The sequence below is a fragment of the Platichthys flesus genome, chromosome 8, assembly GCF_949316205.1.
Source record: "Platichthys flesus chromosome 8, fPlaFle2.1, whole genome shotgun sequence".
Classification (NCBI taxonomy): domain Eukaryota; kingdom Metazoa; phylum Chordata; class Actinopteri; order Pleuronectiformes; family Pleuronectidae; genus Platichthys; species Platichthys flesus.
The window spans coordinates 358,701-381,200 of NC_084952.1; the positions used below are offsets into that span (position 1 = coordinate 358,701).

At 49.2% G+C, this 22,500-nt stretch overlaps 1 protein-coding gene across 1 annotated transcript in view; it reads right to left on the bottom strand.

Moving 5' to 3' along the window:
- The window catches only part of LOC133958602 (transcription factor COE3), an 84,356-nt gene that overhangs the window by 10,772 nt on the left and 51,084 nt on the right, over positions 1-22,500 (bottom strand). Inside the window, exons 7-12 of the mRNA XM_062393496.1 lie at positions 20,386-20,467; positions 20,125-20,242; positions 17,745-17,878; positions 17,372-17,380; positions 16,382-16,499; positions 3,597-3,685 (exon numbers count right to left, since the gene is read on the bottom strand). Coding sequence (XP_062249480.1) covers positions 3,597-3,685; positions 16,382-16,499; positions 17,372-17,380; positions 17,745-17,878; positions 20,125-20,242; positions 20,386-20,467 — 550 coding nt within the window. The remainder of the gene's footprint in view (positions 1-3,596; positions 3,686-16,381; positions 16,500-17,371; positions 17,381-17,744; positions 17,879-20,124; positions 20,243-20,385; positions 20,468-22,500) is intronic.

Sequence of the window (22,500 nt, forward strand, 5' to 3'; positions counted from 1 at the left end):
TCTGGGTGTGTCCCTTCAGATGTGAGGAGATGGATGGAGTCAGAGATGAAGGGGGGGGGAAGTAGAAATGGACGCAGCTGATTGGATAGTCTGATGCTCAGGGCTTTCAGTGCATCAGGTTAACGATTGGCTGAGAGACGACACGTCTCCGTCAGTGGACGTATTTCAAGGGTCACTACACACATCTACTGGGGGGGGGGGGGACTACCAGAAACAACATGGACACAAGGACACACATTTCTGAATTGACCTCGTTGAAGTCTCTAACTTAACGAGTCGAACTCTCGGATCAGGTCAGCATCAAGGTTGGATCAGTCAACATTTCCCACAATGCACCTGAGTTTTTCATTAGAGCCTCCCATGGTTTCAGGAATTTAAATAAACGAGATCAACAGAATCAGAACAGAATCAGTTTGAGTCTCATCGGTGTAAAAACGACTCCTGATTCAAACTGTAACATGGTCGAGGGCCACGAGGAGGGGACGAGGGCCACGAGGGCCACGAGGGCCACGAGGGGGGGACGAGGGGACGAGGGGGGGACGAGGGGACGAGGGCCACGAGGGGGGGACGAGGGCCACAGGGGGGGACGAGGGCCACGAGGGGGGGACGAGGGCCACGAGGGGGGGACGAGGGCCACGAGGAGGGGACAAGGGGACGAGGGCCACAGGGGGGGACGAGGGCCACGAGGGGGGGACGAGGAGGGGACGAGGGCCACGAGGAGGGGACGAGGGCCACGAGGAGGGGACGAGGGCCACAAGAAGGGGACGAGGGCCACAAGAAGGGGACGAGGGCCACGAGGAGGGGACAAGGGGACGAGGGCCACGAGGGCCACGAGGGGACGAGGGCCACGATGAGGGGACGAGGGCCACGAGGACGAGGGCCACGAGGGCCACGAGTCCCCTCGTCCTCGTGGCCCTCGTCCCCTCCTCGTGGCCCTCGTCCCCTCCTCGTGGCCCTCGTCCCCTCGTGGCCCTCGTCCCCTCCTCGTGGCCCTCGTGCCCTCCTTGCGTCTCTTGACATATTCTTCTTCTCTCTTCTTTTCCCTTATTTTCTTCCATTGGGTTCTAGGGGCTTAATTACGGGGGGGCGGCTCCTGGAGGAGGAGGTGTGGGGCGAACAGGGATCAGCGTGACCCTGGAGGAGAGGCCCTCAGACAGCGGCCTTAACTATGATAAATCACCTCGAGCAGAGCTGCAGATACAGCCGCCGCCCGCTGGTCTCTATAAAATATGGATGGACCGGTACGAGCAGGGGGAGGAGGAGGGGGAGGAGGAGGAGGAGGAGGAGGAGGAGGAGGAGGAGGAGGAGGAGGAGGGGGAGGAGGACATCGCGCCGCCGGATCTCCAGATTAGCGATTATCAGGCGGAGAGGTATTCTAATGATGTGGACATGGCGTGGGGTTAATTCCATTCAGGGAAACGGATTGAAATTCAGCTCATGAATTGAATATTGCTCATTATTCTCAATGAGAGCAGAAATCTCCTCATTCATGAAGCGGGCTGGAATTAATAATCCCCGAACGCTCGGACGCCCCCCCCGAGTCCGGATGGGGGTCAGTGATCAGAGCTAAAGACGCACACGCAACTCGCCACACCGATTTACCACCCGGCTCACGGCTCAGAGCACCGAGACGTGACCTGGAGAGGACGACTTCCTGCTGTTGTTGACACTTTATGATCCATTTATAAACATTATAACAGAATCTATCAACACCCAGAAGGTTTCATCCTCTTTGTGCTAAGCTAGGCTAACAGTTTCCCCCTGCTTCCAGTCTTTGTGCTAAGCTAGGATACGTCTCTTCCAGTTTCCTTCCTCTCTCATAAAATCTGTCTTTAGTTTCTTCTCCTGATGTTTCCACATGTTTCAGGTTCGTTGAGTGCTCTCTCTCTCTCTCGCTCTCTCTCTCTCTCTCTCGCCCCCCCCCCCCCCCCCCCCCAGGTCCTCTGCAGGTGAAAACAAAAAGGAAGTGACAGGCTGAGTGAACCCGTCACTGCTCGGTCACGTGATCTTCGCCGTGGACCCAGCGTCCTGTCAGCTCGCGGCAGCCGGCCCACGGCTCGCTCTGATTCCTCTCTTGTCCAAAGACAGAAAATCTTATTGAGTTTTCCTTTGAATAAATAAATATGTAAGAGGGCGACGCTCCACTCTGCAGATCAGAGCATCAAACAGGCCAGACAATGTACGCTCACTATTAGTATCAATTTACAAATAAACTGCTTTTTTGGTGACTGGATCTCCGATGTCACATTTTGATAAATGGTTTCAATTTGGCAGCTGCTTTCGAGTGTCAGGGCCGATCTGCCGCCGCCGCTCGCTGCCTCCAGGAATCTGCCTCAGTTAGCCTCGCAGCCGGCAGCCGCCAAAATAATCTCTTCATACTAACCAGAGCACCTGACGGCCGCGTGCTGTGTGTGTGTGTGTGTGTGTGTGTGTGTGAGTCTACAGGCAGATCTCACTACTGATGTTATTCTACACTCATCTTAAAGGAGCTTTCCTGTGTTTTTTTAAAACCATTAACTTCAAATCAAACACACTTTTCTTCACTGACTGATTTAAAAAAGCTGCTGTTTGAGTTAATGGACTTTTTTAATGTTTTTCTGTTTCTTTTGTTTCACTGCAGATTAAAAACAAACTGACGTTAAAGCTGCTGCAGATTAAACCGTGAACTCATTCCATCTTCATATAAAGACAAAGAGTGACTTTATAATCCACGTTTGTTTTTCTTTACATTTCAAACTTAAAGATATTCAGACGAACACAGAAGCGACTTGAGTTCAGATTTCAGATTTGAACTTGAATTTAACAGAAACATTTATTTGCTTGAGAAGCTGTTGAATATCAAACAGCCTCTGTTTAATATCACGCTTTCTACAACTGAAGAGCTTCACACACCTGGAAACCTTCATGTTTAATATCTTCATTCCACTTCCAGTGGATTCTTATATTTATGAGCACGTATGATTCATTATGATCCAAACATGATCAATAGTGTTCAATTATTGGTTTTTATCCTGTATTAAAAAGTCGAGGACTCAAGATGAGCAACTTTTCCAGAGTCTGAGATTCAACCCTGCGTCGCCCGCCTCCTCCTGACTCATCGTTCATCAGGTCTCAGCATCACGGCTTCCCTCGCCGCGGTCCAGAGCGTCCTCCTCGCCAGCGGAGGGAACAAAACGCAGCGAGAGCAGCAGCAGCAGGATTTGCTCCATAAACAGCTGTTCCCCGTTTGAGGGATCGGGAACAATCTGCCCCGCTGGCAGCGAGGAGCGCCGGCGATGCCAAGAGCGCGCCGAGCTGAACCAACAAATCCAATCAGGCGACTCAGCGCTGGTCCTGCGCTGCATTAAGCTCCAGGAGAAGCCTTAAAGTGGGTCGGTGCAGGTGGTCTATGGCAGCCACAGAGGGACAAACAGCCACTTACTCTCTAAACCAGCCTTAATGTGCCTGTAAAACCTGATTAAACACGAGAGCTGCTCACGCTGACAGGTGCATTCTGGGTCGTATCTGCCAGAGCGCACAAACTTCGCAGCCTTTAATCTGACCCCTGACCTCTTGACCTTCATGCAGCGGCGAGGTAACAACTCATCTCCACTGACCTTTGGTAACCTCTCGGGGTCGCCGGGGTGGCGAGGGATGACCTTCTGTAACCTCTGGAAACCGTAGTCGATGGTCGGCTCGTTCAGTGCTGTGGGGCGAGCAGGGAGAGAGAGAGAGAGACAGCGGTTAGGACGACAGAGATGGACCAGAGTCAACACACACACACACACACACACACACACACTGAACCATAGACACACACTTCACAGTTGTTGTCAGGAACCGAAGCTAAATGTCTTATTATCTGTGGATACACAGATTTGTAAACATTAATGATCAATATTAACTTTTTTAACTTTTTTCACTCTGGTCTGTAATTTGATATTTTGACAACATGTCGTCTTTCTCTCAGAGTTTATTAACTCAACGTGAGTCCGTCGACGTGTTGAAGCTGCTGCAGGACAAACACACAACTAGAATAATGTCGACAAATGAACACACATATTAAACATAAATAAAGTTGCAGCGCATGAGAAGGTTTGGACGATTTCTCTGTTTTGAGATGTGATGAAGAAACATCAGCTGCTGGTTCTCAGCTTCTCTTCCCCTCTCTCTCTCTCACTCCCTCGCTCTCTCTCTCACTCTCACTCTCTCTCCCTCTCTCACTCCCTCTCTCTCCCTCTCTCTCTCCCCTTCTCTCACTCTCTCTCCCTCTCTCACTCCCTCTCTCTCCCTCTCTCTCTCCCCCTCTCTCTCTCTTTCTCCCCCCTCTCTCTCTCTCTCCCCTCTCTCTCTCTCCCCCTCTCCCCCTCTCTCTCTCTCTCTCTCTCTCTCCCCCCTCTCTCTCTCTTATCGCCCTGCTGTTTATTAAATGTGAGACCTCACACTCCACCTGTCCTCCTCACTTTGCCTCTTCACCACTAATTCAATCCAACCTCCCTCCATCCGGCCCTTTTCCTTTCTGTATCCTCCGCTCATTCACCTCCACAAACAATCCTCCACCTCCTCCTCCTCCTCCTCCTCTCCTCCTCCACCTCCTCCTCCTCCTCCTCCTCCTCCTCCTCCTCCTCCTCCTCCTCCTCCTCCTCCTCCGTACACAGTGAGTGGCGCAGGAGAAACACCCGGAAATGAGTTCAGGGAGACACTTCTCCATAATCAAGCCCATTAATCATAAAAGGCTGTCAAATTTGACTTTGGGGACAATTTGTCAGCCGATCTTTTCCACTCCGCTTTTGTGACCGTTGGCTCTTGTATTCTTTAAGGATGATTGACACACCAAATGCCGGTAAGTAGAATAGCTAGTTTGCGCTAATATGCATAACCGCGGCTTTCATGAATAAGAATAAGGCAGCTATCCGGCAGTGCGGAGGGGTCTCCTTCAAAGGGCCCCGCCGCCGTTTGTCGCCCGGCTCCAAATAGATGTTATTACCATTATAACAATATTTGTTTTCTTTCCCCGGGAATGGGCGACCGCGAGCTGCTAAATCAAATTTGTCGGAGCTGGTTTTCAGGCGGCGGAAGGCGGAGGAGAAAAGGCTTTCAGGCTGACACCGGGGTGGGGATGATGTCTGAAGGGTGACAGAGCGCTGAGAGACGTGGCCCTCACCGGGGGGGCTGCCATGTTGGATTCCCTCCTCCCTGAGAGAAGCCACGAGCAGCCTGGAATCTATTACCTCCGCCCGCCAGAGGGATTTCATTGTCGGATCCCAGAGAGACTTTCCAGAGGGATGCAGAGCAGCAGAGGGTGAATGGAGATAATGTGTCGAGGACGAGATCCTCTCTCCACGCTGCCTACATACATCCCAACCTCAACACACCTGAGAGGCACTGGGGGGAGTACTGGGATTGAATAACAACCCATTTACACTCAGAGAGAGAGAGAGAGAGAGAGAGAGAGAGAGAGAGAGAGAGAGAGAGAGAGAGAGAGAGTTTTGTCATGATAGTATCACTAGCAGCATCAGCACCTTCAGGCAAGTACTCAACAGTACTACAGTACTACAGTACTACAGTACTACAGTACTACAGTACTACATCACTCCACACTAGTTCAAATGCACCAAGTGAACGTCCTCATGGTTCAACATTTTATCGTCGGAGGTGAAGACTGCAGCTTCTTCTTCTTCTTCTTCTTCTTCTTCTTCTTCTGTTTACATCTGTCTCTACTTCCTGTGATTGGTCCAAAAGTCCAAACTGTCCAACAAAGTGTTTTCACTGCAAACCAACAGAACCTGGTTCAGTCTGATCCAGACCCAGAACTCCTCTTCTGGTCTGAGGAACCGTTCACACCTGTTCAGGTTCAGACTGAACTGAAGCTCTGAACCAAACCAGGTGTGAACGAGTCCTGAGTCTCCTCTCGACCTCAGTGTGGATGAACCAGAACCTTTCTGTGGCTGTCGTCAACATAGCTGCAGATGTGACTCAGTGATTGTATCAGAAACCGTCCTGACAGAGAACCACAGGGATTTCAACCTGCAACCCTCAGCATAAAGACTGGTTTGAAAGATTCCTCGGAGGATCAGTGACGTCCTCGTCTCCATCTCCGCAGGAGGAGAAAGAAATAATACATTTACAGAAACAAGGACGGAGGCTTTTAATGAACCTCTGGACCGGCCGCTGACAGCGCCCCCTCCCCCCCCCCCGGCAGAAATTAGGCCCATTACTTCCTCTTATTAAAATCTGGCTGCACTCTGACCCCAGCAGCCCATTGGCTGCCTGCAGGCCCCGCGCTCCTCCCAGCCAATCGATACCGGCTGCCTCCCTGCAAAGAGCCGAGTAATTGGAGAGCGGCGGCTGGCAGCGCGAACCCTGACCCCCCCCCCGCATTACAGCGCCCATATGAAGACAGATTGCCTGATTTAGTGTAAACATATGCTGCAATTCCAGGCATCAGTGCCACTTTCTCCATCGTAATTTGTATTGATTTTTCTCTCTTTCTTTTTGTCTCTGTGAAGAGGCCTCTGCTGCTGTCTGATGGTTTTTATAAATGTGAAGAGGAGGAGAGGAAGACAATTCAGAGGTGAGAGGAGGAGGCGCGGGGGGAGGAGGAGGGCGTTCCTTTATATATTTAATCAAGTATTTATCGCTCTCTGTGGTTGGTTCTCTCTCCCTCTCCTCGCTGTGAAGGTGATCAAACGGTTGGTCGGCGTCCTGCTGATTGGAGCGCTCTGTTATTAGGCTGCTAAGTGACTGGGGGGGGGGGGGGGGGGTTAGACGTTAAACTAGTTTCTTGACGACAGATTTGCAGCATGAGAGGAGACTCTGGATATTCACTTCCTGCCGCCGCAGAAACAAGACAGGACTGCAGTTTCATTCAACGCAAAATCCTCATCAATCAATATTACATATTATTAATATATTAGATTTCACATTCATAAAATAATATATTTCTTTGAAATTAAACAAATTCAAATCAGGAAAAAGGAAATAAAACTATAAACAGAACAGAATCTGACATTATCTCTCACACATCACTTCCTCTTCCTCTTCCTCTTCCTCTTCCTCTGTTTCTAAAGTCAACAAAAACACTGAGAGTGTTTCAACAACCAGGAAAGATTCTCCTGAACGAGACGACTCAAATTTACAGAATTATTATTTAAAAACAACGAGAACCCGAAGCTGCCAGAGATCCAGAACCACGGGATTCCTGTCTCTCCTCTGTCTGTCTCTCCTCTGTCTGTCTCTCCTCTGTCTGTCTCTCCTCTCTGTCTCTCCTCTGTCTGTCTCTCCTCTGTCTGTCTCTCCTCTCTGTCTCTCCTCTGTCTCTCCTGTCTGTCTCTCCTCTCTGTCTCTCCTCTGTCTCTCCTGTCTGTCTCTCCTGTCTGTCTCTCCTGTCTGTCTCTCCTGTCTGTCTCTCCTCTGTCTCTCCTGTCTCTCTCCTCTCTGTCTCTCCTCTGTCTCTCCTGTCTGTCTCTCCTCTCTGTCTCTCCTCTGTCTCTCCTGTCTGTCTCTCCTGTCTGTCTCTCCTGTCTGTCTCTCTTGTCTGTCTCTCCTCTGTCTCTCCTGTCTGTCTCTCCTGTCTGTCTCTCCTCTGTCTCTCATCTGTCTCTCCTCTGTCTGTCTCTCTTCTGTCTGTCTCTCCTGTCTCTCTCCTCTGTCTATCTCTCCTGTCTGTCTCTCCTCTGTCTCCCCTCTCTGTCTCTCTCCTCTGTCTGTCTCTCCTCTCTGTCTCTCCTCTGTCTCTCCTCTGTCTCCCCTCTCTGTCTCTCCTGTCTCTCTCCTCTGTCTGTCTCTCCTCTCTGTCTCTCTTCTGTCTGTCTCTCCTCTCTGTCTCTCTTCTGTCTGTCTCCTCTGTCTGTCTCTCCTGTCTGTCTCTCCTCTCTGTCTCTCTTCTGTCTCTCCTCTGTCTCTCCTGTCTGTCTCTCCTGTCTCTCTCCTCTGTCTGTCTCTCCTGTCTGTCTCTCCTCTCTGTCTCTCCTCTGTCTCTCCTCTCTGTCTCTCTTCTGTCTGTCTCTCTCCTCTCTGTCTCTCCTCTGTCTGTCTCTCCTGTCTGTCTCTCCTGTCTGTCTCTCCTGTCTCTCTCCTCTGTCTCTCCTCTGTCTCTCTCCTCTCTGTCTCTCCTCTGTCTCTCCTCTGTCTGTCTCTCTTCTGTCTGTCTCTCCTGTCTGTCTCTCTCCTCTCTGTCTCTCCTGTCTGTCTCTCCTCTGTCTCTCCTCTCTGTCTCTCCTGTCTGTCTCTCCTCTGTCTCTCTCCTCTGTCTCTCATCTGTCTCTCCTCTGTCTGTCTCTCCTGTCTGTCTCTCCTCTGTCTGTCTCTCCTGTCTGTCTCTCCTGTCTCTCTCCTCTGTCTCTCCTCTGTCTCTCTCCTCTCTGTCTCTCCTCTGTCTCTCCTCTGTCTGTCTCTCTTCTGTCTGTCTCTCCTGTCTGTCTCTCTCCTCTCTGTCTCTCCTGTCTGTCTCTCCTCTGTCTCTCCTCTCTGTCTCTCCTGTCTGTCTCTCCTCTGTCTCTCTCCTCTGTCTCTCATCTGTCTCTCCTCTGTCTGTCTCTCCTGTCTGTCTCTCCTCTGTCTGTCTCTCCTGTCTGTCTCTCTCCTCTGTCTGTCTCTCCTGTCTCTCTCTCCTCTGTCTCTCCTCTCTGTCTCTCTTCTGTCTGTCTCTCTCCTCTCTGTCTCTCCTCTGTCTGTCTCTCCTGTCTGTCTCTCCTGTCTGTCTCTCCTGTCTCTCTCCTCTGTCTCTCCTCTGTCTCTCCTCTCTGTCTCTCCTCTCTGTCTCTCCTCTCTGTCTCTCTCCTGTCTCTCCTGTCTCTCTCCTCTCTGTCTCTCCTCTGTCTCCCCTCTCTGTCTCTCCTGTCTCTCTCTTCTGTCTGTCTCTCCTCTCTGTCTCTCCTCTGTCTGTCTCTCTTGTCTGTCTCTCCTCTGTCTCTCCTGTCTCTCTCCTCTCTGTCTCTCCTCTGTCTGTCTCTCCTCTGTCTGTCTCTCCTCTGTCTCTCCTCTGTCTCTCCTCTCTGTCTCTCTCTCCTCTCTGTCTCTCCTCTGTCTGTCTCTCCTCTGTCTGTCTCTCCTCTGTCTCTCCTGTCTCTCTCCTCTCTGTCTCTCCTCTCTGTCTCTCCTGTCTCCCCGTCCTGTCTCACCAGGTTCAGGTCGTCCTCCCACTGTGTGCTAACTGGTATTGGACTGGGAGCAGTGGAGGGAGGAGGGTGAATTACTGCCCCATCTCTACAGGCTCATTACTCCACTCAGAGCAGCTCCCACAATGCAACAGGCCTTCGTGCTTCAGAGAGCGTTTCCCCCCCCCCCCACAACTGTTTACATTTATTTATCTGCGCTGCTCGGCGCGTCGGCCTCTCGCTCGTCTCTGAGTGGGAATCTGTTTTTCTATGCCGCTGGTTTGTACATATTTACCAGCCGGAGATGAGACGTGCACTGGGGGGGGGGGGGTCCTGGCTGATGGCCTTGTTGAAGGCGCAGTCATGTCCCCGATGAGCGGCGCCGCCTGCCGCAGATAGACCTGATCTGCTGCAGCCCTGCGCGGCTTGCTGCTGTATTACACTTATCATTTCAAATAGACTCCATGTTCATATGAAAGCCGGCGCTGAGTGGAGACTCCCCCGACACGTTCAGGACGCTCCTCCAGCCGCTGCAGCAGGCGCCGCAATCTCCCAGCTCCCCCGGCTGTATGATTGATGCAGGTCATGGCGGCGCTTGGCCTTGCTGCCCGTGGACGGCGGCTGCTGATGATTCCTCACTTCCTTCAGGGGGGGGGTTCTGACACATGCACGACATGCTGAGCCTTAAGTGGACAGGCTGATTTGTTTTGCTTGTCAAGTGGCCGACTGGCGTCCGGCGGGCGAGGCTGTTGACAAGCAGCCTCAACACCCGGGACCAGTCCTCTCACCGGAGTATTGATCTGCTGCTTTATCCTCTGACTGTCAATTCACCCGTCAGTCATCGAGATCCACTCAACGACAGACACACAACGACAGACACACAACGACAGACGCTCGGCTCCTCATCACAACAGATTCAAACCTGTATTTCCTCTTGTAATAACTAATCTGGAGTTTTTATATTTTCTTTGACTTCTGTGTGTGATGCTGCTTTTTGTGTCAGTTTGCAGCCAAAGGAGAATTTACAGGTTCATATTTTCCACAAAGACGTTAAATAAAAGCGTGAAGGTCACGTTAGTGAAACAGAAGCTGAGAACGTCCCTGTGTTGAAACCATGAACTGTTGCTAGACGATCACTGATGGTGATAAAGACTGAAGAAGATAAAATATCTCTTTTCATGGAGATTGATGCCCGACCCATCAGGAGTCAGTCTCAGCTGTCAATCATGACGTCTCAGCCCGTTTTTATATCATCAATCTCCCATCTGCTAACATGGAGGAGGAGGAGTTAATGACCTATATTGCAGCCACCAGGGGGCGATCGAGCCGTCACATCATTTAACTTAACTTACAGTCACTTCACTGATTCTTTCAACTTGACTTGGAATTAACAGATTTATTCAGTACGCGAATAAAATATACGAAAAACGAAGGTAACTTAAGTTATTATACCCCCCTCCCCCTCCCATCCTCCTCCTCTTCATTCATCTGGGGGGGGGGGGCAGGTCTCCCCCACTCGATTTTAACCCAGATGAGTTCCTCGCCTCCTGGCGCCCAGAGGAACACCCACTCCCCGTCTGCTTCCTCCACGGAGAGACGCCGCTACCTCCGCCCAGATCCTCCGTGGTAATCAGGGAATAATTAGCTTCAAGAAATAGGCCCCCCCACCTGAGAAGTTATTATTTTCTGGAGTGGCGGCCGAAAATGCCCCGACAGAAACAGCTAATTACCTGACGCTAGTTCCACGAGTGCCGGCTCGCTAAGTGGAGCGGCGCCGCTGAGCGCTTTGATTTCAGAAATGTGTTCCGTCCCCCGACAGAGGACACACTTCTGTCTTCTATTAAAAGACGGGACCGGGGCCAGATCAAAGATGACGAGACGAGGCCGCTGTTCGGAGGCGTGTCTCGTTATCATGTCGTGAGCGAGACACGCCCCCAGACACGCCCCCAGACCCGCCTCGTTCCCGGTAAGTCGTCTGAAAAGAGGAAAATTAAATTTGACGGACGACATGGTGATCACCCCCTGGTGGCTGGCTGCAGTATAGATCATAAAATTCTAACACTCTTTTCCAACATGTCTCTTTATATATATCTATATATAATATAGATATATAACATTTAGATATTATATTTTTATTTTTAGGTGGTATCACACGTTTAGTGAACTAGCATATTTTTTTTAGTTAGTTTGGTTGGTTTATATTTACAGATAAAAATTGTAATCTCCCCCCCACCCCACACATGCATGCACACACAGACACACAACACGCACACACAGGGTCTGAGCTGCCTGTCAATCACAGTTTAAAGATCATGAAATTTCTATGAGCATCGATTGCAGCAGAGGGGAGCAAAGTGGGTTGGGGGGGGGGGGGTGTTAGTGACTCCATTGATTGATCAAGTGTTTTGCTCCGACCCCCCCCCCCCCCCCTGCAGGTTTTCAATCACAGGTAACTTCTTTAAAACATCTGTCCTGTGGATTAGCGCGTCAGACAGATGTGAGCTCATCACCTCAGAACCACCTGAAGGATTGTTCCTCCTCGTTCACAGGAAGCATGCACAGCTTCGGACTTCACACCTCGGTTTAAATATAGGTCACGTTAATAATTAGTAAAGTAATAAGAAGATTAAATGTTGATTTAACATTAACTTTGTGTCTGGACAAGAAGAACAATGAGGAGTTCACATCCTCCGAGTGTCAACGATAAGCAGAGGAACAGAGAGAGAGAGAGTGAGAGAGAGAGAGTGAGAGAGTTAGAGAGAGACAGGGATAGACAGACAGAGAGAGAGTTAGAGAGAGACATAGAGAGAGTGAGAGAGAGAGAGAGAGACCTTTTCTTTACAGAGGCTCAAATTCAAGGTTTTACTCTTGATTCTCAGTTACACGTCCACAAGACCTTTAGCAAACCCTGATGGAACAATCTGCTAATGCTTTCCATGTCTGTGTGTGTGTTTGTGTGTGTGTGTGTGTGTGTGTGTGTGTGTGTGTGTGTGTGTGTGTGTGTGTGTGGTGTGTTGAAGAACAGAACATACAAAGTGCTTCATTGTATTTCCAGAGGTGCTGATAGAAGCTGCTCAGAGGAAACTGAGCTCTGATCCAGTCCAGTCTGAACCAGTCCAGTCTGAACCAGTCCAGTCTGATCCAGTCCAGTCTGATCCAGTCCAGTCTGGTCCGATGAGCTCATCGTGATCTTGACCTTCGACCTTTGTCCAACAAAATCTTATCGGTTCATTTGTAATTCAGAATAAAAGTTTGTAGCAAATTTGAAGAAATGTCTTCAAGGTGTCTCCAGCCACTAGGTGTCCTCTCTCCCTCTCTCTCCTCCTCTCTCCTCCTCTCTCCCTCCTCTCTCCTCCTCAGTATCCCTCTCTCCTCCTCTCCCTCCTCAGTATCCCTCTCTCCTCCTCTCCCTCCTCAGTATCCATCTCTCCTCCTCTCTCCTCCTCAGTATCCCTCTCTCCTCCTCAGTATCCCTCTCTCCTCCTCTCTCCTCCTCTCCCTTGTCAGTACCCCTCTCTCCTCCTCTCCCTCCTCAGTATCCATCTCTCCTCCTCACCCTCCTCAGTATCCCCCTCTCCCTCCTCTCTCCTCCTCAGTATCCCTCTCCCTCCTCTCTCCTCCTCTCCCTCCTCAGTATCCCCCTCTCCTTCCTCTCTCCTCCTCAGTATCCCTCTCTCCTCCTCTCCCTCCTCAGTATCCCTCTCTCCTCCTCTCCCTCCTCAGTATCCATCTCTCCTCCTCACCCTCCTCAGTATCCCGCTCTCCCTCCTCTCTCCTCCTCAGTATCCCTCTCTCCCCCTCTCCATCCCTCTCTCCCCCTCTCCCTCCTCTCTCCTCCTCAGTATCCCTCTCTCCTCCTCTCCCTCCTCAGTATCCCTCTCTCCCCCTCTCCCTCCTCTCTCCTCCTCAGTATCCCTCTCCCTCCTCTCTCCTCCTCAGTATCCCTCTCTCCTCCTCAGTATCCCTCTCTCCTCCTCTCTCCTCCTCTCCCTTGTCAGTACCCCTCTCTCCTCCTCACCCCAGGTGCAGCTGGGGGAGGACGGGGGAGGGATGGGGTTGATATTAATGAGAGGAGCCTGGAGGTATTGACTTTCCTGGGAAAACACAGCTCTCTAAAAATCAGTGGCTGAGCGCCGCAATAACTCAGGATCCATCGATCCCTCCCTCCCTCCTCTCCCCTCCCTCCCCTCCCTCCCTCCCCTCCCTCCCTCCCTCCCCTCCCTCCCCCACATGCAGCATTGATCTGTGCATCACGAGCTCTGAGGCCGGCAGCGTCCACCAGTCACAGCGACCGACGAGAAACTACAGAAAAACTACAACAAACAAAACTCCAAGTTTTCCATGGTGAACGAGTGAGACGTGTTTTCACGGTGAACGAGTGAGACGTGGATGAATGAAGAGAGGGAAACGACAGAGTCAGAACAGAGTGAACAGGGAGCTGGAGTCTCAGGGAACCGACGGCTCCGGTTCCCTCGCAGCCTCTTATCATTCCGCTCAGGACGTCTCGCCTTCGGCCGCTTCTCAGAGCGAAGCCTCGGGATCAGAGGCTGAAGCTCTTTAAGCTGCAGGAGGAGGAGAGAGGGGAATCCTGGGAAACACACGGATCTGACTCCACCGCCACACAGTCCTGCTCTCTGATTGGCTGTCAGGCTTCCCCCACATACACAGTATCAGTACTGACCCTGATTCAAACAGACACTGTGTCACGGCTCAGCTGGTTAATACATTAGAGTTTATTAAACGTAGAGTTTTGATTATTAAATCTGTTTTTTTTAAAACAACATTTTCTGTGATGTGGAAATCTTGAGTCAGTCGACCTGGATTGTTAAAATCCTCTGGAAGCTGCTCAAGGCTCCAGAACCAAGGATCATGACCAAGTTCTTAAGAGGCTCATGGAGCTCAGGCTGGGACGCCCTCCTAAGAACCTCTAAAGAACCTCTTCAGCGCCCCCTGGGAGCTTCTGAACACCTCCTGAAACCTCCTCAAGGTCCCTCAACTTCCTCAGGGGTCTGTGGAACCTGGTGGAGTCTCTACAGGCGAGTGGAACCTGAGACCTCTGGAGGCTTTTCAGAACCAACACAGCTTCCTGAAGAACTTCAAGCACAAACATGAAGTTCTGACGTCAGAGGAAAGAACATGTAGAAACATTCTTCACTTGTTAAACGAGGGTGAATTCCTGAAGGAAATGACCTCCTCCTCTTCTCCTCTTCTCCTCTTCTCCTCTTCAGTGATCCACCGCTCGTCTGCTTGGTGTTGAGGAGCTCGGCTCATTTCACTTTCATGAACACGCTGCTGGCTCCACGCTCTGAACGCACTCTGACGCATCCTCACTCCTGAAGCAAGGATGTAAATCAGACCAACCGGCGGCATGTGTGTGCACAACATGGCCGCCTCCCAGGCAGGAGGAGGAGGAGGAGGAGGAGAAGGAGAAGAAGAAGGAAGTTACGATGCAGCCATCTGTCGGGGTTCAGCCTCACGATGCCTTCAGGGACACGCGCCTTTTTCGTTTCACTTTCAATCAAACTGAAGTCAGATGTTTTCACTGGATCTGTGAATGTGCCTCCTGAAGGATTCTGGGACTTACAGGAGCAGACGGCACCTTTTTATTTTCAACTGTTGGTTTTCAGTCTGAAATGCTGAACTCAACCAGATGTTATATAAATGTTTAATTTACATGAACATCCATATCCTGTTTTTAATCTGATTAATTAATATGGATCAGGGTCCAGGTTTGATTATTCTGTCATTTACCAGCAGCTTGTGTTCAAAGAGCCGGAGAATCCAGGTTCCAGGAGACTCAGACTCAGAATCACTGAAACTCAAAGAAAAGACTAAAAAATAAAAAGGAAAAACAGAATTTAGAGCAGATTCTTCTTATATTTTAATATATTGTATAATCCAGCTTGCTGTGTCACAACTTGTAATCCTCCTTAAATCCTTTTTAACTGTTTTTTTTTCATTTTAAACTCACCTTTTAATCACAATCATATTTACTTCATATTTTGCATTTGATTGAGTTTTCTGGTCCTTCAAATAATAATTATATATACAATAATATATATTTCAAATACTTCTTTCCTTATTTTCAATATTTACTATGAAAATGTTACTTTGAATAAAATTGGAACAACAAGGGGAAATAAACAAAATATATAGAAAAATGAAATAGTTAATTATTATTTAATTGAATAATTCCCCTTCGTTTCACCACCAACATTACAGAACTCTATTTATTTACAGTATCAGAGTTATGTGATGATTCTTTTATATCATGACACCACAGTCATAGAAATAATAAAATGATGGGGAAGCTGGATTTTTCTGTTTTGATACATTTTCGTCCTCAGAACCATCGTTTCCAGGATCTTAATGAATCTTTATGAACCTTCTGTTTGTTACACTTTGTATTTTCCTGTTTCTTTTCTAACCCGATGATATGATTCCTCAGCTGTGACGTGAGGCTGATGAAAACACGGTGTCTCTAATGGAGATAACAACACAGCTCCACATAAAGCCGAGCTCTCCGCTCTGGTCCTATCTGTGGACGGATCACTCAGATTAGCATTGCAAAAGGAGGCGGCGGCGGCCGGACCGTCCATTGTGACCGCCCCGGTCCCGCCGCCGGAGGAGCTGGCGTCTCTGACAAAGACGAGAGCGTGAGGAAGGAGCGGTGATGAACTGGTGTTAAACAGAAAGCCTGAACACGCTCACCTCTTTCAATGACATTTACTTATCGCACTAAACAGCCTGGAACCTGACCTTTCTGCTACTTTGAATGACATCTGGATATTCTGACGGAATAATCGGGGACAGTAGACGCCGGGATTTCAGAGACAGATAAGACGACTGAGGCAGAGTCTGAAGGACGACTGAGGAGGAAGACGTCCACGCTCACAGTGAAGAACAAAACTCCACCTGGATAAAGATCTAGACTTTCCTTAAAGCTCGTCCTCAGTCTCACTGAACCAGTTCAAACCAGATGAGCCACAGACGTCAGGCCGAAGTCAAGGTGAAGCCCCGGAGCTGCAGAGACAAGCGAGGGACGAGGAGACGGTTCTTCTCAATGAAATGCTGCAGAATCAGGGTCTGAGACCCGAGTCTGCACCTAAACATCATGTGTGAAAGGTTCCTCAGAGCAGAGGGGTTCTGGGTCTGGATCAAACCGGACCTGGTTCTGTCGGTTTGCAGAGTGACTCTTGGACCAGTCACAGGAAGTAGAGACAGAATGAAGCAGGTTCCTATCAACGCAGTAGATTCCCCCAGACGAATGGTTGTTGAATGGACGTGTTGTCTTTGGGACTCACCGGTGTAGACGAAGCGTCCCGGCGCTCCTTTGCAGAACTGTTTGGACTTGTAGGAGAGCGTGACCTCCACGACCCCTGGGATGTGGCGAGGGGGGGTCTGGACCCGGATGGCGTGAGGGTTATCAGCTGGATCATGAAACAAAAAACAAATAGATCAGATCTGAGTGAAGGAGGAGAAGCAGCTTCAGATAACAGAACTCCCTGGTGGCACTGAAACAACCGGTCGCGGATGAGCAGCCGTTTGTTCTGGAACCTGGAAGCTGCTCGTTTAACTCAACGGCTTCATGAGAGCAGCTGATTCTATATTCCAGTCGTTCAAAAAGAGACGTGAGACAGATGACTCCTTTTATTAAACTGTCACCTCATGTTTTTAATGCTTCGTGTGCTGATGTTGTATCTGTTAAAAGTATCCGATCCATTATTCAGGGCTCGACTCTCTTCTCTCACTTTCCCTGTGTGGATCTGGGTCAGGGTGCTCAGAGGGTTCTGGGCTCGAGTCCGTCTGCTCTCCACCACGCTGATCAAAGTGAGGAGCGAGTGATGTGAAGTGAGCGGAGGTTTCTCCTTCCCTCCTCCCTCCTCCCCTCCTCCATCCTTCCCTCCTCCCTCCTCCCCTCCTTCCCCCGCCAGGTGTTCTGCGCTTCTGGACCTGCTTCAATATTTCATGCTGCAGCTCCTCCTGCAGCTCCACTCGCTCTCAATCTACAGAGTTTTGGGGACATGCACAAGAGCTACAGATACAGGTGTGTGTGTGTGTGTGTGTGTGTCTGACTGTGGTGATGAATGTGTGTGTAGATAAAGGAGAACACTGTGTGCTGCAGATTCTGGATCAGCTGAGCTCAGCCAGAAGCTCTGATAACTTATTGATAATTGATTTGATCTGATCAGTCGTCATTAAGGGAGTTTAAAGTGTTTTTGTTTCAACAGTTAAATATCAAGGTCATAACCTCAGTGCTCTCTCCAAACTACACTTAATTCCTCAGTTAATATAGTTAATAACTGAGTCGTTGTTTGAGTCACTTATGATCCTAAGTTATTTAAAGATAACTCATGTTAATATCTCTGCTCTATTATCTCTGTTATTTGTAGGAGGTTTAAACTTATATGTTTAAAATACTGTATTCATTCTGCAGCAGCATTTTAAATGTAGCTGACTGAGCTGGAACTGGGTTCATTAGGACCAATATGACAAAGGGAGATCTTCAAGTTAAAGGAACAGTGAGAAACCATGTTAGTATGTGCAGACCTGTCCTGAGTGGAGGGTCAGGGTCAGGGTCAGGGTCAGGGTCAGGGTCAGGGTCAGGGTCAGGGTCAGGGTCAGGCTCAGGGTCAGGGTCAGGGTCAGGGTCAGGGTCAGGCTCACCTCGCTCCAGACCAACATGGTGCCGAACACGACCTGCAGGCCGTCGAAGAAGTTGTCCCCGATGAGGATGACGGTGGCTCCGCCTGTCGTCCAGCCCTCGCTCGGACTGATGGCTTTGATGCAGGGCGTGGCTGCTTCGGAAACACAGCACATGAAGGCACCATGAGCTGGGACTTATGCATTTTATATGATATATTATATATTTGTGATGATCACGGTCAGAGTCATACACTTTGTTGAACACACAACTCAATAAAAGGTTTGTTGTTGGTTTGGCTCAGAGTCAGTTTGTCATGAACTGAAGTTTAGAAGTTTATTAACGTCACGACAGTTAAAAGTTAAAGTATCAGATTGTTTGATTGAGGCTCGTTAACAGTTTAGATTCACTGAGATGAATCAACGCTTTGTTTAAACGCTTTGAAAACTTTCTGTTTGTTCAGTTCAGATTTTAAATGTTCTGGTCAAAGGTTTAAATTTAACATAAACACTAGTTTAGGTTTTAACATTGTATTTTTATTCGTGTTGACTGAATGAAACCTTTTTATTAAGAAGCTGAAGACGGGACGCTTCTGATGAGGAAACGTGAGACCTTGTTTCCCTGAAGACAAACAGGGACCGAGCATCTTTCACCAACAGCAGCTGGTCCCTGAGCCGACCTGTTGTCAGATCCTCACAGATCTGTCTCTCGCTCCAGCAGCAGGTTCCTCCTCCACTCACACTCAACGATTGGTTTTTCCTGAGATCAATGAGGGCTCCACATAAACAGCGTCTCCGAGACGACTAGACTGTGAGACAGAGAGGACGAGCAGGAGGTCTCAGAGGAGGTCTCAGAGGAGGTCTCAGAGGAGGCGCGGCTCCGCGGGTTTACAACCTTTTCCCGGAGAGGGACTTGTTTTATCGTAGAGACGATTTGATTCCAGTCAGAGCTCCGAGTTTCCTTTTGTTGACTCTGAGAGCTGAACTCACTGCTCAGCTCATAATGTGTCACTGTGAGCAAAGTGAGGAGCTTCTACTGGACCACAGCAGAGAGGGATGTGTGAGCAGACACACACTGTGATGAATCCTAGTCTCCCTTTGGCCATTTAAAGGCTTTTCACTGAGCTCCAGAGTGTGTGTGTGTGTGTGTGTGTGTGTGTGTGTGTGTTGTATCTAAAGGGATATGTAAAGTGGAGGTTGAACTTTTCTTCAGATGCAGTTTGTGAAAGTCGCTCAGAGTCTCGATGAAAGGAGCTGCTCCCGCTCCGAGGAGGCGATTCTCATCTCACTATTAATTTTCTCCTTTTGTCGCAGCAGCAAACAAACAGTCCGGGGGGGGGGGGGGGTGACGGTGCATCACATGAATAGAGCACAAAGACGAGGAGCAGGCGGTGGGAAGTTGTATCTGGCAGATGGGGGGGGGGGGGGGGGTTCAGGGTCTGTCACAAAGGCGGGAGCAGATGTTCGGGCTTTTTATCGCCTCTGAAAACATCCCAGCCTGCAGGAGATGAAAGGAGGAGCGGGCCCCGGGCCTCCTCCGAGGAGCAAGGAGCAGGGCCCGGGGCCTCCTTCTGAGGAGCGGGGCCCGGGGCCGTCTGCTGCACAACCAGCCTCCTGGCCCCTGCAGGACACCCACGGTTCTGCACGGGCCAGGAGCACAGACGCCTCCTCACATGAATGTTTCAGAGCTCCTCCCAAAGAGCCTCCTCAGGTGAGAACAAGTGAGTGACAGATCAGGGCCAAGCAGCGCTTGTTTCATCCCCTTGGACCCACCACACAGGTGGGGTCTGCCACAGGACAGGAGGTCAGCTGACGCTGGGATAAACACCACCCGTCTGCTTCTGCAAGTAGGTTAAACCAAACGAGACCGCTACATCAGCAGCTCCTGGAGGAGCCGGGAACTTTCAAACAAGTTAGGGAGGGAGAGGAGGAGAGAAGAGGAGGAGGAGGACAGAGGGAGAGAGAGAGAGAGAGAGAGAGAGAGAGAGAGAGAGAGAGAGAGAGAAGGAGGACAGAGGGAGGAGGAGAGAGAGAGAGGGAGGAGGAGGACAGAGGGAGGAGGAGAGAGAGAGAGGGAGGAGGAGGACAGAGGGAGGAGGAGAGAGAGAGAGGGAGGAGGAGGACAGAGGGTCTGGGGCGTTCAAACAGTTTGACTGTGATTGAGTTGGATGACTTGATAAGACCCCGTCCAGGCAGCGGGAGGAAGGAGGACGTCTGTCTCCGTCTGTAGAGGACACCTTTCTCTGTCTTTCTTCTGTTTAATACGTTTAATAAGATAAATTGAGATATTCAACATGTAACTGAGTCACAAGGTTCTTAAAGGGTCGTTCCACCGAAAAACAGTTGCATTGTGGGAGATGTAGGAGACAGTGTTGGACGTTGGGTCTGAATCACGGTGTCTTACCTTCAGACGGGTCCAGGCGGCGGGCGCGGCGGCCATGTTTGGAGTTGTTGTGGACGAACATGTTGTCTGACACGGCCAACACGTGACCGTCCACGTTGATCGTGGTGGAGACCACCACCTGCACACAAACACGTCAGGGTCATGGACAGGTGCTTTACATGAGAGTGTGTCTGTGTGTGTGTGTCTGTGTGTGTGTCTGTGTCTGTGTGTTTGTGTGTCTGTGTGTGTGTGTCTGTGTGTGTGTGTCTGTGTGGGTCGCACCTGAAATCTCCTCATGTCTCGAGGGTTTCCTGCGTTCTTCAAACAGTTCTGGTTGCACTTGAGGAAGAACTTCAGGAAGAATCTAGAACAGGAACAGAGACGCAGCCGGTGAGTGACAGGTGAGTGACAGGTGACGTCAGATCTACTTCAGGGAAGTTTTATATCAAACGCTTCAGGAAAGAGTTTTCAAACAGTTGGAAGAAAACAATCAGCACATAAACATAAAAAAAAATAAAAATTACTCTTCAGGTCAAGTGTTTATTTGTAACCAACTAACTTTAGGATTTAATCAGAGTAATCTGATTACAGCAACGTGTCCTGTAACTAAATACAGTTTAATAACGCAGCAGGAGACAGAGACTTAACGTGTCATGAATAATAAACAGATGTTATTGATATATTATTGACGGTTCATTGTCGCAGCGGTTGAAAGTCGACCGGTGCCTGAATGCAACGTGACATGAACCCACGTGTTCCCCTCTCAGCGTGTGAGGTCTCGTGGTGATGAGGTCATCATTCAGTGCCGGCCTCCTGATGAAGACACTGGACACTTCCTGTGTCTCGTGGCGTCTCATTAGGACTCGTCTTTTGATTTTCCTGCTGCACGTCACGGCTCTCGCTCGCCCGCTCGCCGCTCTCTCTCTGATTTACGAGGGTTTTTACTGCAGCAGAGGAGTATTGATTGGGAACAGATATCAATGAGGATGGGCAGTAATAACCCGCAGCCTGGGGGGGGGGGGGTCTGAATGGATTGCCGCCTTAATGCATTTCCCAGTGTCGTGTAATCTGTGCACATCCATCTCTCGGACCATAAGCCCCCCCCCCCCCCGTTCTGATGGAGCGCTTCCTTTTTAATTGCCACATTATCACAATAATAATCCGAGCAGTTAACAAGCGGCAAGGTCGCAGACAGACATGTCACATTAACCAGGGGATAACCTCCCGCCTCCTGGTTCCAGCGCCGCAGCACGGCATGCTGGGAAAGCACCGGGCATCGATCTCCACCTCAATGAGACACAAACCGTTTCTGTGAAACACGCGTTTCACTCGGGATCGTTCTTCGTCTCCAGGAAACTCTCACGTCTCATTACTGATCAGTTATCACACGACACAGTGAAGATGGGACTACGGGACGTTAAAGAGATAATTAATGGATTGTGATCAACTTTCTTTTTTCATTTTGAAGGTGTAAAAATCCCACTTCAATCCACTTAGGGTCAAAATGAAAAGATTAATTAATGAGCTATAAAACCTAAAGGGGTTTTTAATTTATCATTTTCATAATTTAAGAGTTTAAAAGGTGTAAAAACTTCATAGATTTCACCTTCAAAATGAATCAAGGTCTTTCAACAGACAAATGAAAAGCTGGCTTTTATTTTATTTATCAAAAGAAAACTTCTGGTTTGTCTTGTTTCTTCCTTTATTAAACATTTCACTTCATTTTATTAACGGGATAAATACATTTATAACCCAAACACACAAGATAGGGTTTTAATAAATGATTTAAGGTTTATTTACGTCGTCTGTTCTTAACTCATGTTTAATTTTACTGCCTTTAAAAACATATTTCTGATGTTTCAGTGTCAGAAACCTCAAATATGTGCCTGGACACATTCAACTGGTTTTATCTTTTAGCTGAAATGACCCTTTAAAGAGACACTGAGCAGAGTGTGTGTGTGTGTGTGTGTGTGTGTGTGTGTGTGTGTGTGTGTGTGTGTGTGTATCGACTGAAAGCTGATCTGCTGCTCTGGAGGCTCTAATGCCCTTTATGGCAGTGAACAGAATAATGTGAAGCTCCATTCAGATGATACCGACTCCTTCAGAGATATGGATCAATACAGGTCGTATGAAAACACAGCTGGAGACACACACACACCCAGAGACACACACACAGACACACACACACCCAGAGAGAAACACCCAGACACACACACAGAGAGACACACGAAGACACACTAGATATCATTCACACACTGTGTGTCTTCCATATACAGTATATATCCTATTATCGTATATATACATGATATAATATAATATATATATATATATATAATATAATATATATATATATATATTATATTATGTCATCTACTCTCCGTGTTTTAAAGACCTTTG